The sequence below is a fragment of the Trachurus trachurus genome, assembly GCF_905171665.1.
Source record: "Trachurus trachurus genome assembly, chromosome: 9".
In the NCBI taxonomy this organism is placed as follows: Eukaryota; Metazoa; Chordata; class Actinopteri; order Carangiformes; family Carangidae; genus Trachurus; species Trachurus trachurus.
In genome coordinates, this window is record NC_139895.1 from 34,553,610 (window position 1) to 34,569,805 (window position 16,196).

At 41.9% G+C, this 16,196-nt stretch overlaps 1 protein-coding gene across 1 annotated transcript in view; it reads left to right on the plus strand.

Annotated features, from left to right (window-relative positions):
* Positions 1 to 3,979: 3,979 nt before the first annotated feature.
* The window catches only part of citb (citron rho-interacting serine/threonine kinase b), a gene marked incomplete at both ends in the record, with an annotated part of 38,553 nt that continues 26,336 nt past the window's right edge, over positions 3,980 to 16,196 (plus strand). Inside the window, 7 exons of the mRNA XM_083978643.1 lie at positions 3,980 to 4,018; positions 4,072 to 4,215; positions 4,446 to 4,565; positions 14,591 to 14,770; positions 14,938 to 14,991; positions 15,125 to 15,178; positions 16,006 to 16,146. Coding sequence (XP_083834769.1) covers positions 3,980 to 4,018; positions 4,072 to 4,215; positions 4,446 to 4,565; positions 14,591 to 14,770; positions 14,938 to 14,991; positions 15,125 to 15,178; positions 16,006 to 16,146 — 732 coding nt within the window. The remainder of the gene's footprint in view (positions 4,019 to 4,071; positions 4,216 to 4,445; positions 4,566 to 14,590; positions 14,771 to 14,937; positions 14,992 to 15,124; positions 15,179 to 16,005; positions 16,147 to 16,196) is intronic.

Here is a 16,196-nt window from a genome sequence, read left to right on the forward strand (position 1 = left end):
AAAGGGTATTTCTTAGCAGTTGCAATAAGCTTTTGAAGAGTATAGCTATTAGTAACTACTCTCAGGGTGTTAAGCATTGCAGAGGAGGAGCCCAGCTGCATAGTCTGTTAGCTCAGCTCGTTATGGGCAGTCAGCTAGCACTCGAGTCTGGGAGGAAGAGAGCCAGATCTGAGTCCCATCTGGTGCCTCATGCTGGGATGGCACCCTGTAACCACCAGCTTTACCACTGGCTTGAAGAAGTCCATGTGCATTGTGAAGATATATACAATGTTAAATCATGCAGTGTTGTTAGTGTCAGCGCATATGGATGTGTGAGATTCATTAAGGCTGTGGGAGCTGTCAGGAGACATGAACTACAAGGACATAAGGCTTCTGTGTCCCTCAGTCAAAACACTTTCACACGGGTGAAATCTTTAGCTTGTCTCTGCTTTCACAACCACACGTACAAAAATAAATACAGGGTTTCATCTCATCTAAACCAGGAAGCAGCAATATGCACCATCAGTGTAAAAGGACCAGGGATGGGCAAACATTTTGACTCAGGGGCCACAATGAGTTTTAAAATTTGACAAGCCAGTATCAGATGGATGGAGAGTGTTTGTGTGAACTACTATAAATGACAGTAAAATACATTATCTAAAAGTAAAAGAAACTTACATTCAGTTTCAGTGGGAACAGTCAGTGTCACCCATTTTTGCCAGTTGCATCAAAGTTTGCGGTCTAATTTGGACAATTTTGATTAAAAAGCCCAACGGACTGCATACGGCCCGCGGACCGTAGTTTGCCCATGCCTGTTCTAGAGAAAGCTCGTCTTAGCCAATGCTTTGCTCGTGCCATCACCAGTCAGAGGAGGCCACCTGCTCCTGCATCATGCCATACCCATCAGACTGGAATACCAGGCAGGATCATTTCTGATGCAGCTTGGACACATGCTGTGTGGTCTGTTGTGTTACTGAAATGACCCTTGAAGCCTAACGATTCCAACAGTCACATTTCAGGCCAAAGTATTAGTAAGCACCAGAGTCATCTCTAGAGATTGAGAATATCCACCATTCCTCTGCAATGTCTGTGTAGTTTTGTTTTTTGACACAGATGCTACTGCGTGTGATCCCCGGGGCAGAGCACAGTCAAAAACTGAAACAGACAAAAAAAAACAGAGACAATATAAATAACAATTCACACGAACACAGTTATGCAAGCGTAAAAAAACACACACCAATTCACTACACTCCACATGTTAGTGGAGCTCGGAGCTGAGCATGTTACTGTAGGGAGGAGTGGGAGGTGAGCCTCTGCTTTTAATAGACTTTCTCCCTGTGTCGCTCATTCTTCTGCCTGCCTCTTGATCACAAAAGCTGCCAAATATATCCAGTGGTGGTGGTAAAAGAGGCTGTTGTGTGAACACGGGCAGGTTATTTATAGTCTCGGTTCAGCTACAATATGACTCCATATTTGGTCAGCGGCGGTGGTATATTCACTAAATACCTTCGACTGTGAACAACAGGGATTATCTGCTAGTTGTGTGTGAACATGTTATGGAATAAATGAATCAACATAAAGGTGTTAATGTCTAAAGCATTGCTGCTGTGAAACATAACACTTCTGCTCCCTTGCTACTGTAGATGCTGCTCCCGGTATTGAGATTGAAAGATTTCTAACGAGGGCACATTTGCTTGATTGTCTATTTATAATGAGCATTAATATGCATATTTTTTGATTGCAATGATAATAACTGTGCTCACTTGTCTGATCGTTAAACATCTAGATTCTTGATTTCTACAGCATACTGTCTCTTTTATGACAAGTATCATAGCACATGGAAGGTAAATTATTCCAGCCAACAGACTGGGAAAAAAAGGCCATCTATACAGTATGATTATAAAAGATAAGTGTTTTATATAAGAGCATTGAGTCAGCCCTTCAGTTGTCAAGAGAGTTTGTGCATAAAGACTGTTTACTGTCATTTTTCTCTCCCTGTTCTCAATCTCCTGTTCTCTCTCCATGCTCTCCTCTCCTGCAGATCAGGGATTCACCCACCAACTCTGTAGATAAGACCGTCTCCTTCTGAAAAAACGTCATAACTTAAAAACACAAAACAGCCAGAATTTCCGGACACATGTCACAGGTATTACTCTTCACATGGTAAGAGTTTCTATCCATAGCAAGCTAATTTTAGTTATCTGCTGTCTCTACACTGCCTCTACACTATACGGTTGAGCCGGTGTGTGTGTGTGTGTGTGTGTGTGTGTGTGTGTGTGTGTGTGTGTGTGTGTGTGTGTGTGTGTGTGTGTGTGTGTGTGTGTGTGTGTGTGTGTGTGTGTGTGTGTGTGTGTGTGTGTGTGTGTGTGTGTGTGTGTGTGTGTTTTATGTCATTTAGTTTTCCACATCACTCTCTCTCTCAGCATTCTAGAGGATGGAGACTTCCTTCTTCCTACCATGAACTTGTTCTTCTTTTGAACACATGGGGTAAAATAGCAAGTAAGAAAACACAGCGTAACAAATAACAAAATGAGTAATAAGCATCAAGATTTTTATGAACTTCTCCCTGAGATGGATAAACTGTGAATAAAAAGCTCAGCCTAGGATCGTGTAAAAAATGAATGTAATTCAGTTTAAATAAAGTATCTTTCCTCCCACAACTACCATCATCATTCTTCATTATTCTTTTCTATACTGTATATAAATTGTACTTCTTTTCTTTTTTCTAAAGAAGTGTTATTAGATTGAGCAATACATGTAGATCTTACTTTATAAAAAATAACTTCAAGAAAGTCACATGAATGTAAACACCATCTATTTACTGTTTGACTTTGCAATTAGATGTATCAACTCTCAAAGATCTTTTTTCTGGAAATAAAACACCTGAATTGTGGACGAATCAAAACATTTCAAACTGTTTTGTAATTATATCACTAGCTCACTGTTCTGTTCTGCAGCTTGCATTGATGTCATTGAAAGCTAAACATTAATTTAGACTATCATTAAAAACTTAACCCCTGACCTCCCTTGTGATAATAATAATAATAATAATAAATTTTATTTGTAAAGCACTTTTCATAAAGTAATCTCAAAGTGCTACAGAAACCAAAAAACTAAATAAACAAAAGACTAAGAGAAAAATCAGACACGATTAAAAGCAGACACGATTAAAATCAGCAGAAGGAAGAATAGCTAAAGGAGGAGAAGAAAGTGCAGAAAGAGAATAAAAACATCTAGGAACGACCTAGGAAAGCCTGTCTGAACAGAAAAGTTTTAAGCCCTTTTTTAAAGGCATCGACAGACTGGGGACTTGTGATGTTAAACAGTTCCATGCAGCCCTGACATTAACTCCACTTGCTACTGGCCAATTGCCTTACACTGGATCACACAAAAACAACAGACTCAAACTATAGTAATATACTGTAACTGGTAGGTAATTTGTGACAGTACAATTAGCCTTTCTTTCAATACATCCCTAATCCAAGTTATAATCAAATTACTGCACAGTATTGATATGTCTCTTTAACATTTTGTAAATGACACACAGCATCTGGTGATTCTTTGCAGCACAGACACCACTGACCCTTTGGTCCTGCCGGCTGCAGCCCCCTGCTGTGGCGATGTGTTGTTATGAGCATGTGTCCACAGACTGTGTGTTAGTGCTGCTCTACACTAAGTGCTGTGACTGTGTGTGTTTGTGACTGTGCTGCCAGCCCTTCTGTTTTCCTTGTTTCCAATGCTCTTCAGGCCCTGTAATGCTGTAATGGCACATCTAATTGTATCATCAATCGCTACCAATGACATCTGCCAGGAGACAAGTGCAGTCTTGTACACTTGCTTGCACAGCCACCCACACACACACATGCACACACACACTTTAAGTGTATTTTTGGTGGGATTGCTGAAAAAGCAATCCCATTATATGTTGTTCTCAGGTTTAAAATCCATTCATTTATTTTACAGTAAGAAGGCAGCTGCACTGTCAAGGGAAGCTGTAAACATGTACATCCGCTCAGATGTGGGGCCCTTAGACTCAGAGGTGATACTGAACCACCAGAAAAGTCTGGTTCATGCTGTTTGTTTTGTTTCCAGGTTGAACAGGAGATCTCACTCGTCCAGAGGAAGATGTCTGACCTAGAGTCAGTGCTGCAGCAGAAGGACATAGAGTTGAAGGCCTCAGAGACCCAGAGGACCATCCTGGAGCAGGACCTGGCAACCTACATCACAGAATGCAGTGTGAGTACATGTGTGTGTGAGCATGTGGGTATGTGTTACAATTGCAACTGCAATGGGTCTTTTTCTCTTTGGACAACATATTCGAAACAACTCTCGGTATAGTACAATCCAATTGAACAGCACAGCCTCCAAAATGAGCATAAGGTGGAATCAGTTCTTGTACAGTACGGCTGCAGTATTAGATTGCATTAACTTTTGTTTGACAGAACATATGTATGTCTCGATCGCAGAGTTTAAAGCGCAGTTTGGAGCAGGCTCGTATGGAGGTGTCACAGGAGGATGATAAAGCGCTGCAGCTCCTCCACGACATCCGGGAACAGAGCAACAAGCTTCAAGAGATCAAAGAGCAGGTAGGACGGCACTCTGACAGTCGTCTCGACAGGTCAGTGAGTGATATGTACACACCACTTTCCTTTGATTGAGTGAGCTCAAACCCGGAACAAGGCACAATAAAGCAAACCCCTGATCAACTAACATTCCAAACATTTAAGTGAAGTTTTCTTCACTGCAGCATGTGTGGAGAAAACAGACAGGCATGTAATGTTCAGGCTGTGCAGTCAGCATGACACATCTACTTATGTTGCAGTACTCTCATTATGTAAATGATTGTTTTCATCCTTGAACCGTTTTACAACATGTATACGCAGTATAAGGATCCAGTTTATGTGGTGTTTTAGTGGAAAGGTTTACTGAGAAATTCACTTCACAAATAGACGGAGTTCATTAAAAGTTTATTTGCTTTATGTGCCACATTTTTTCAGAGGGATTATACTATCTAAGTAAAGCAATAAGATTGTATTAAGTGTATACCTCATTGTGAATAGGAGTAAGAAATATCATTAATGGGGATGGAGAAAGGGGAGTTTTACTGTACATGCAGGCTTAATTACTAAAACCAAATGTGATGAGTGTGCTGCATGTGTGATTGTTTGGGTGTGTGCTTATCTCTGTGTGTGTGTGTGACAGCACCACATGACATAATGTTGCACGCTGTGAAAATTAAGCCGTAACAAGACTGACTGAGACCATTTCTCTGACAGAATGCGCCACTTTTTCTTTAAAGGTAATAGAAAAGCAACCTGTTTTTCCTCAGCCTACACTAATGCTGGTTACCAAGCACTGAATACATTGTGCAATGGTTGCTATGGTGATGAGAGCCATATACCTACGATTGAAGAGAGCAGCGATGCAGTGGGCAGGCTGTCGTGACGAGGTGCTGTGGCCTAAGCTCATGCTGTTTGAGAAACAGAATTTTTTGACCATTACGTTATGCACTGACTGTAAACTCAGTGATGTGTGCTGGAGGACTGCAGCCTGTCCTGTGGGAAAGTGCTGAAATTTAGAATTTAATAGGAAATGCATAGTGATGTGCATGCACATACCTACAGTACGTGGAAGAAAATGCATTGTGTAACTAACTAATAATAACATGCAATTCAGAACGTATATTCATGGGAGTAGAGGTTCATGAGGGCAGGGCAGATGTTCATTTCCGATTGGCTCCAGACCCAGGGTGTGCTTGAGGGATTCCCAGCTGTCCTGGGAGCACTTCAGGGTTCAGTGAGCATGAAACAAACTATATTTGAAGACAAATATGTTTGTTCCTGAAGTGGCTATACTCCAAGGTGGGCCAAAAACTCTTGGTTGCATCCCATTGACTCCTTGATCCTTCTCTGAGCACTCTAGTGCCTGCATGTCTTTTTTGTCTCAATGCAATAAGTCCTACCAAAAGGCTCTCAGGCATCCTCTATTTTCAAGGTATTCACAAGAGGTGTCTGAAATAGCAGAGAGACAAACAGTATTTAAAAGAACTGTCTGACAGACAAGGTCAAATCCTGCCTACTCCTCCACAGATCTCCACAGATCTCGCCAGTCACTGTCAGATTTTCTGTTTCTGAATGTTACAGAAAATGGGTTGGACTTGATAAGGAGATCCCAGAGGCTCTAGGATCCCTCAGGGGAGCCGGAGGAGGTTGTTGGGAAAAAATAAGGCGACAAGCTCTTTAGCACGTTCCTAAGTATGACAGAGTCTGATGAGCTCAGTGTGAGGTTTCATTCACTCTGACACTTTTTACAGTTCCACAGAGTAAGCACTATAGACATCTTCAAATAAAGGTCAAGATTTGTTTGCCAGACGACTTTGTGCGCACTGTCGGTGGAAGATTTACCAGGATTGTAGAGAGGTGTTAAGTTCACACTGGTCAACAGACTCAAGACTGTGATTGAACTGAGCAACTTGTAACCGGCTGTGTATGACCTGACAACAACCCCTCTGAAAACAAAGCCGTCCAATAGATAAACTATGATTAAAATAAAAGGGCTATCGTCTTTATCTCCAAATTTATGAGGAGGGTTTGCTGCTCACGCATATTATCTGCCCAGTGTTCCCATTGGTGCCTCTCAGCGGGGTATTAGCACCAGCTAAATCCAGTATTTCATCTTGAAAAGCATCTGTCTCCCACGCTCTGTCATATGACTGCAGTGTTTATCATTTTCATGCAGAAGCCATGCAATGTTGAATCAACAAACAGTGGAGATCTGAGATAGATTCTTATTCAGACAAAAGCAATCTGTGCCAAAGCCATTAAGACCTGAAAACACATGCAAAGAGACAATGTCACAGAAGATATGGGAGCAAAGAAGGAGGGAGAACAGAAAACTATTCCTGTCTTAGCTGTGTTTACAAAAAAAAAGAAACTTAAAAGCATGACACAATCATTTATGTGCACTAGAGAAACAAAGGTTCTGAATTGGTCTTGTTGACTTTAGATGGATTTGAAAAGACAGCAGTTTGTTATCTCATAATGATAATATAACAGACAGATATGAATGTGTATTCTTGTAAACTAACAGTTAACATCCAGGGTTTCTCACCTAAATGCGTGATGCATACCCATGAGGACATACAGATCTGTTGAACACATTTTCTTTCCTCTGAAATATTAGCATTTTTCACCATTTTAATTTGCTTGTTTCTAACTCCAGAAAGAGAAGCTCACAGGCAAAGAGGAGAATTGTCAGAGACTAATTTTGTTCATCTACTGTGTTTTTGTTCCCTCCCCTCAGTCCTCCCACCATTTCACTGCAGTGACAGTGGTCTTCCATCAATTGATGGTATTATAAACAACAGCTCATTCTTTCCGGATTAGCGCCAAGCTGATCAGACGAAGCACTGAAAGCATTCTTTTTCCCGTGTCACTGTGTGTCACATCCAGTCAGCAATTCCTCTGGGTTTGAATTAAATAATGCCAGTGTTATTTTACTCACTTACCGCTGTACTTTTTTTTCTCAGTATTCTGTGTAGATATATAATGCAGCATCCACTGCAGTTTAAAGCATTGGGTTCTGAGGAGACCATTCATCTGGGAAGGTACCCTGCTCCAGCTATACCAGATGCCACTGGCAATGTTTATGGTGTACGCAAATTCTTACTACATACAAAAAGTGTGTGTAACTAAGGATGAGACCCAGCTCTATGAAAAACATAATGGATATTTGTGTGGAAAAGGCCTCTTGAGTGAAAATGGGTATAAACCCTAACCCTAACCCCTCTGGTATCCGTGGAAGTAATGGTCCAGGCATACAGTCCAGTCCTGTGTTCTCCACAGTCAGGCGTTCTCTGACCTGGTATGTTTGAAAGTAACAGTAACAGACTTTCCTCCACTTCTGTAGTCGCTGCACCCATTCACTCCGCCCCAAGAGGCACAGTGAACCTCCTTCTGGCAGCAGCAGAGGATGGGGACGTGGTCCTGCCCATTACCTTTGTCTGCCGGGCACTTCACGTGGTTCAGAACTTTTCCACACTCACCTGCCTCGGTGCTGCAGCTGAGCAACAGGTGTACTGTACTGGATTAACTGGCAGTTTCATCTCCTCACCTCTGGAGCGCTGGATCTGACCATCTGCCAGGGGCATTGCTGAGAATCTTGCCAAAAAGACAGGCTTTCAATCCAATAAGTCCTGTCACCCCTGCTCCAGACATTCACCTGACAAGAGCTCTGAGAGATGCAGCTGCTTCTCAGCTGCTCTGTTCTTCTGCCTTGATCAGAAGTGACTCCATCACTGAAAACCTGTTGCTTCTCAGGTGCAGTAGTTTTAGAGATAACAGAAATCGGACTATTGTTACATTTCATCCCTGTTAAGACCCATGTTGGTACAAATGACTATCCCCCTCAGTCACCAGAGCTACGTATAAAAAGGATTTGTAATTAGTTTGACACATACTGATATTATCTTGGGATGTTTTTTCCAGATGGACGTGTTTAAACACCTGGCTATCAGCCTCTGTGTTAAAGCCATCAGCTAAACAGCGTGGACAATTCTAATCTATTCTTGACAAACCCAGACTTTTTCCTGGCATCGTCCAAACTATAAATCTACTCACTCACTCAGCTGGCTGTGATGAGTACCTGGTCATGGTTATGAACATTGGATGTATATAAAAATAGATGAAGAATGGTTTTGAAGCTCTTGGCTGTGCCTGACCTGCCTAACTCTTGGCTAATCCAAAAAACTGGAGGTGCAGTGCATACTGGTTTATTTACCAATGGCGAGCATAGGCTACTGTTAGCATCCTTAGCATTGATAGCTTTGTCTAACCAAGGCCAGTCCCATCACTGATTAGCTAATTAACTCTAACAAACCATATGATTTGTCCAATATTTAAATGAAAAATCTTCCAAAAGGCGCCAACATCATAAACATGGCCGAGTGGTCATGTTAGTGACTTGAATTAGACAGCGAGAAGCTAGACATCAATGGGCAAGTCGATTTAAAGCTGCCATGCACTCAGTTATTCATAATTCTAAGGGTTAAACTTCAGTTTTAGCCGAATTTGGAACTTTTCCATATTAAAATGTCTAAAAATGAGCAGACCCAATGCCATATACCTACAACTGATGCACCATGTCCTTGGGGTTGCCTGTCTGTTGCGTCACTTCCCCATTACAAGGAAACCCCATTGTAAACAGCAGATGATGCATCACACAGTGCAGAGGTAAAATAGACAGGGCTCGGGTCTGTAACGGAGCCTCATGCTTCAGTGATTCTGTGTTTCTGAAACTGTCGGGGCTGCAGCTTATTCTTCCACCTCTGTGCAGTGTAGCCGTAGTGTCTCTGGTTTAATAGCACTTCTTGGACAGGTGACAGGTGTGTTGTCCACAGTGTCTGTGCTCTGAATGACGTTACAGCAGAGAAAGAGACAAACTGTTTATGTTTTTGTTTTTTGTGGCATTTTATGTCTATATTTGATAGAACAGTGCAGAGAGACAGGAAAACAGGGCGAGAGACATGCAGTAAAGATCATCTCAGTCCATATGGGACGTGCTCGAACCACTCAACCACCGAGCACTGTTTTCTGCAAAGTAGTTTGGGCTGTCTGTGGGGATTGATTCGTGTTTGAGACGCTAGAGACCGTGCATTCTTGGCTCTTCCATGTTGGCTTTGTTCTCTGGGCCCAGAGATTGCTGCCTGGTTTTTAATAGACATGTAGATCCATGTTGACTGAAAAAAGTCTAAGAAAGGACAGTTTGTACGCTCACAGTGTGTACGGAGCCTTAAAATTCAACAGGGTTTTATCGATGGATTCTCTGGCTCTTGTGTGTAATGGTTACTAAATCTGATAACCTTTTCATTTTGGGTGATTTTAGCGACTGTGTCAGTTTATCTGATCAGTGTCCCATTATGTTGTCCACCTCACTTCCCTCCCAGACTCTTGAGGCCAATCTGCCAGGAAAGGAAGGTCTATTACATCTCACACTGCCAGGCATTCTGCTCCACTCTTATTAAAGCTCCCCCTGCTGGTCTGGGCACCTTTTTCACAGTATTTAATTGATAGACTTTGATGCCCTGCACAGAGTATCAATCAAAAATTGAAGGTCAACCTTGGTTTAACTTGAGCTGTTAGGCAGCAATTCAGAAGAGCAGAGAATGAATAGAAAAAAGATAAAGTCTTAATTAATTGTGCTAGAGTGCTGGACACTGGCCCACAACAATAGTTTGTGTTTTTGATGCAGTGTTGTTTGAGGCAGTCATGCACAGTTACAGGAGGTGGCCAGGAGAGGCAGCACACCCAAGATGTGTGGCTGCACATGGGGCCGGCAGAAAAACATGTTTTAACCTGAAACAATCTAATATCCATTGCACTGTTTGATTCATATAGAATATTTTCAGTGGTTTATCTGCTGAACTACCATGTAGATAATACAAAGACTATGCGTGACTACCTCAGACAACCCCACATCAAACACCTAGAACTACACACTTAAAAATGTTGGGTTAAAAACAACCCAATATGGGTTATTTTTTAACCCAACACTGGGTAACTATAGGACAGAACACATGCTAGGTTATTTTGACCCAACAAGTTGGGTTGGTTTCCTTAAACCAACAGTTGGGTTGTTTATACAACCCAGTTGGGTTGTTCATATACCCCAATTAAGGGTTCACATTGACTACACTGCTGGGTTATTTTAAACCAATCAAGTTGGGTTGCTAACTGAAGCTAGTACTCAATAGCTGTGTCCCAATTCAGGGTCTGCATCCTTCGGAGGGTGGATTTGAAGGCCGATTACGTCACAGCGCTGCGCGAAGGCTGTCCCAATTCGTCCAAATTCGAAGGGTCCTCCAAATGCAGCCTCCAAATGCGTCCTCCTTTCCCCTGCATTCGGAGGATGCATCGCTACTATCCTTCGCGGCCTCCCGTATCCCAAGATGCTTTGCTGCACCGTTGTTGTTATTAGCAACCTAGCCGCTAGCTATCGAACGGAGCAGCTCTGTGCTGTAGCCATGGTAACCCGGCTCTGCGGCCGGCTCGGAGGCACAGTCGCCGGCTGAGCTCTGCTCTGCTCTGGCTGCACAGGTGAGGAGCGGAGGTGTGTGTGACAACTTTTAATAAGAAAGCTATGAAAACACATTACTTGTGCTCTTTATTCTCTATTCACTTAATAGCCTGAAGCCCCCCCCCCCCCCCCCCCCCCTGGCTGCTGTTCAATGGTTTGTTTATTAGTATATTAATGATAACTGCCCTTGTATTGATTCTACTTCTTGAAAAAAAAAAAAAAAAAAGGAGGAGGAGGAGCGGTAGAGCCGTTACAAGCGGCACTTTTAAATGTTTAACGTCCGGCCGTTGTTTACGTTCGGCCGTTGTTTACGTTCGGATCAGGAAAGGCTCTGAAGGCTAGACCGTCTCATTTACCGACCGTTGATGCGGCCGACGGAGGAGCCTCCGAAGCCGTTGCCTCCGGAGACCGCGTAGGCTGGGTCCTCCGAAGGCTGCAGCCCCTGAATTGAGACACAGCTATTATGTGTCACAAACTTGCACTTAACAACTATATTGTGGCAGGCTAGGGTTCTATTTAACATAAACTCAAACAGAGACCAACTTTAGATCTTGTAGCAGCTCATACACCACTTAACTACAGGGAGAATGCTGTTTATTATCCTCAGACCACCAGCCAAACTGCACACAAAGGAAGGGAGACCACTAACCAAAAACATAACTTCACTTATGGTGTCAAAGTGCTTATTTACAACAGTAATTGTAAACTGAGTAGAACATTGAATTAGTAAATTAGTGTGTAGAACAGTATCACTAAAGATTGTGTAGCTGTAACATCTGTGGCGATATGTAACAGAAATAACCTAAACTTAGAATCACAAACACACTGTCCCAAAGCATGCTGGGAAACTCCTCCCACCGAACGTCAACCCAACATGTTGGGTAGTCCGAAATGACCCAACACAGTATCATGGAAATTACAACCCAACAGCTAATAACTCAACTGCCAACGACAATAACCCAGCAAATTGGGTTCTTAGATTACCCAACTTGATGAAAACAACCCAATTAAACTAACCAACAGTCTCAACTCAGCTGTTGGGTTGAAAAAATAACCCAACATTTCTTAGAGTGTATACCTGATCAATGACTATGTGCCAGCTTGCTTTTGAACATGCTGTAATTCAAACACTTCCCTTAGATCTATCTGTTCCCTTATAATTTCTGCATTTCAAAGCTCTTGTTTCACTGTCAACGACGTTCTTGAAAGAGTTCTTTCTGTCATGTCGTTCTTGGACACATTCACCGTAGTGGACTCGTTTTGGTCAGGTTTCAACATGCACCGCAGCACAGAGCGTTCTCTCCTGAGAGTGACAGACGGTTTGTTCTTATCTATAGACTCAGAAAATTACACTAATTCTTTATGATCGCAAATTCCTCTTTCTTGCCTGCAGCTTGTTCAAAAAGCAGAGGTGAGACTCCAGTGGTGCTGAGAGGAGAGCCCACGTATCCCCTATACTGGCCTCAGGTCAGTGGTTATCAGTGAAATACAGTATTGATTTAAATATTTGAATATTTTATTTTTAAAGAGCTGAATGGACAGGCTCCAGGTTACATAGCTCTGCTGACTAAAGTCACTGCTATCCCTTACAAACCTAGTTAAGAACAAAATGAAAGATTTTGTAATCATTAATCACATCATCCCAATAATGTAATCTCCGTCTGTTGTTTTTAAATGTGCTCTTTGAATAAATAGACTTGAGTAGATTTCTTCATTAGCTTTAGTGGTGCATTGCTACTTTCCATGGCACATTCTGGCCTCCTCCACCTGTCAGTTGGCTGTTTGCTCAGTCCTTCCTCCCTGACTGCTGCTGCGCCTGTCGAGCTCCTCGTGGTCAGATGGCTCATGTATATGATTTACTGCGGTGACCGTGGCAGATTCCACAATGAAAAATTGTTAGTCATTTTTTTCATAAACAATAGGTCTATTATTTCAGAGGAAGAAAAATGCTGGCCTCTTATTTCCAGCCAACTATCATTATCACCAGCTGAAATGGCACCTGTCAGATATGATCAGTCTTTGCTCGCTGGCTGATTAAGATGATATGAACTCCACAGGTTGGTTGAAAGCACTGGCTCTGACTTTTTAATGTTTCCACCTGGCTTGTTTTAAAAGAAAAGTCTTTAAAATGCACTAGATTGCTGAAAAAATGATGTGCTGAGAGGCTGAGAGACTCACATCATCCTCACAGTCTGATGATCGGCGTGGAAGAAATGATGACAGATTTTTTTTGTTTTGTCATGTATACTAGTAGATTGCTGTGAATGAGTCCTGAATGTCTGCAAATGACGCACAATGGCAAATCTCCAGCACAGCTATGTTTTACGGTTGACTCTTAATGCAACAGATGATCTGAATGAGTCAATGATATTGTGTCAGCTCCCCTGCAATAAAAGAATACAGAGATCCAATGCACCTTAGTTGTTTAACATCTTATTGAAAGCTGAATTCCCCCGTCTTTAATTTCCTCTCATGGAGTCATTGTTTTGTCAAAGAAATTGCTGGAATTTCAGAGTTATTTCTAGGTTTTATTGAACCGGGGAGTCACAACTGTCAGTTTGTTCCTGTTGAGCCGCATTGATTATCGAGGGTGATCTGTTTTCTTGTGTGACGCACTCAGGAACGTCCCTGTAGATATGGACAGTCAACATGGGCCGACCAGTCAGGGAGACAATCTCTTCATTCAGAGTCGTAACCCCTTAACTCAACGTAGCTAAACTATTTCTGCTTTGTTTTCCCCGTGTCTGCTGCTGTCTGTTTCATTTGTCCTAATCTGTGTCGGTCTCTCCCTGGATGCTACTTTTTATCAGCTTGACAGACAGGCTGATGTGCCCTGTAAACTGATGAGCAGGTTGAAATTAGATCTGTAAGGCTGTGACTAATCGCTATTAAACAGACACGGGCACTCAGTGAGTCTGGCTGATAAATTTCTTTCTCTTTACGAGGACCTTTTATACTATTAGTCTGGCTATACCTGGCACCATATTTGAATTCTCTCTCTTAAATATAATTGCCAAAAATGTTGGAAATGGCCTTCATACAAGTCTTTTAATTACCAACACTATGCTGAAAATGCTTTTATCCTGTTAAGTTGGAATATGCTAGCAGCTTACCTTAAGTGCATCTCCTATGAATAAACTTCCTCTTATGAATGATGCAGTGGTTTCCAACAAGAACATTCTCATCAAAATGGTTCAGGTCAAGCAACACTGAGGCTGCTGGAGGGCTATTTACCACTTTAAACATATAGTTTTATTTCAATTTTGCATTAGTGGTACAAAGCCATTCTTAATATTAGCTAAACAAATAGATTGAAGTTAAATGAATAAAGTATTTACAAGTGGCAAGAATTCAAAAACACTGGTTCCTATTGAGGCCATTTTTGGCAGGAGTATGTGCTGCCCTAAGTGGAATCTGTTGCTCTATTTGACAAATTGGAAATGTACTATTTCTAAATGTTATTGTTCCTTTTGTATTTAGGACTATTGTTCCTCTCCTCTCCTCTCTTGTGCGTGGCCTTTGTGGTCTGTGGTCACAGGAATATCATGCCCAGCTGGAGGAGATGCGAGTTTCCATCAGACAGCTGGAGGAGGACCTGTCTGCGGCCCGTCGCCGTAGCGACCTGTATGAGGCTGAGCTGAAAGAGTCGCGACAGAGCAGCGAGGAACTAAAGAGGAAGGCTGCAGACTACCAGCATAGGATGCAGAAGGTCTACACTGTAACTAAAGCTGTTAATAAGTTTGAAAGTTACACAGACAGAGGTTCTGCTTCTTCCCACATTCCACACGATACACGACTCACTTGTAGTGTAAAGTTTTAGTTTACTCTCTACTTGTCATGATCATTTCTGGTTTGGATCTCACTGATTTTCCCATGTCTCCCCAGGCGAAGGAGCAAGGCAAAGCAGATGCAGAGGACATGATCACCAAGATGGAGAAGGTAGTTTATGAAGTTACAGTAATTCAATTGTCATTAGTGAAGATAGCAAAAATACAGTGTTTCTACATGAGGACACTGACAAGTTTGAGTGACTTTAACCAAATATGATGACTGTTTTTTTCTTCTTCTTAAGACCAATGCAGAGCAGCAGACAAAGATCCACGATCTTCAAGAGAAGCTTGCCAAGGTAGAATATTTTTTGCTTGGAAGATTAATGAATAATTTATGAGCCTGTGCAAGAGATTTAACAGCATTTTACACTTTCAGATGAGTGTATAAACTCCTTCTTTAACCTCCCTGCCCTCCATCTTCCTCTCTCTGTCTCTCTCTTAAACTGCAGTCGACAGTCAGATTTGGTCTTTGGCTCCAGAACAATTAAGCTGTCCTTTAAAACTATAGACTCACTGCTAAATTATCAGTAATCAAACAGCTTTGCCTCATTAGTAAAGATAATTTCATCCTAATTGTCTTTTCCTAGAAATGAATATTTTAAAGAACCATCCATCCTGAGGATGTGGAGCTGATTTTCCAGACAGACTGAGTCTACATTTTTGACTCAATGGAAACTAATTCGTCAAATACACTGTAGGGTTGGACTGTGTTGAAAATAACTCAGAGTGGAATTGATTAAGAATTTCACAAGAACATTTGTTTTGTAGTTTGTTTCAGTTGCCACTGAACTTAGCAAGAGAATACAAACCATTCCTCCTGTTCCTAAATTCAACAACAATACACTAAGCACTGGGGCTACAATGGAAGTGATGCAGCTGCATATAACTGATTCATTTCAGGTGTTGTTATTATACACAATAATTAGTCTGGTGCATGTGTGTATGATTGTTATTTTTGATTTAGTTGTTGGCACTAATTCTACAGTGGTGAGTTATATCAGAGTCTGGAGGCCAGATTTTATTATTTAGAAAAGTTTCAATGTCAAATGTTTATAGCCTATACTGTATGTCATTTTAGTTGACAAACTGTTTTTTTTAATGGATATCTTTCTTTAAACACCAGGCGATGAAGGCCAGTGCTGAGGGTACAGACCTGCTTCAGGGTATGAGGGTGGCCAAAGACCGCATGGAGCGAGATCTAGAGAGGCTACAGAACAAGGAGGACTCCAGCGACAGCCTGCGCAGACGCCTGCGTGAGACTGAGGTACATACACACACCACACACAGTGTCTTGTGTCATTTGTTGTAATCTCT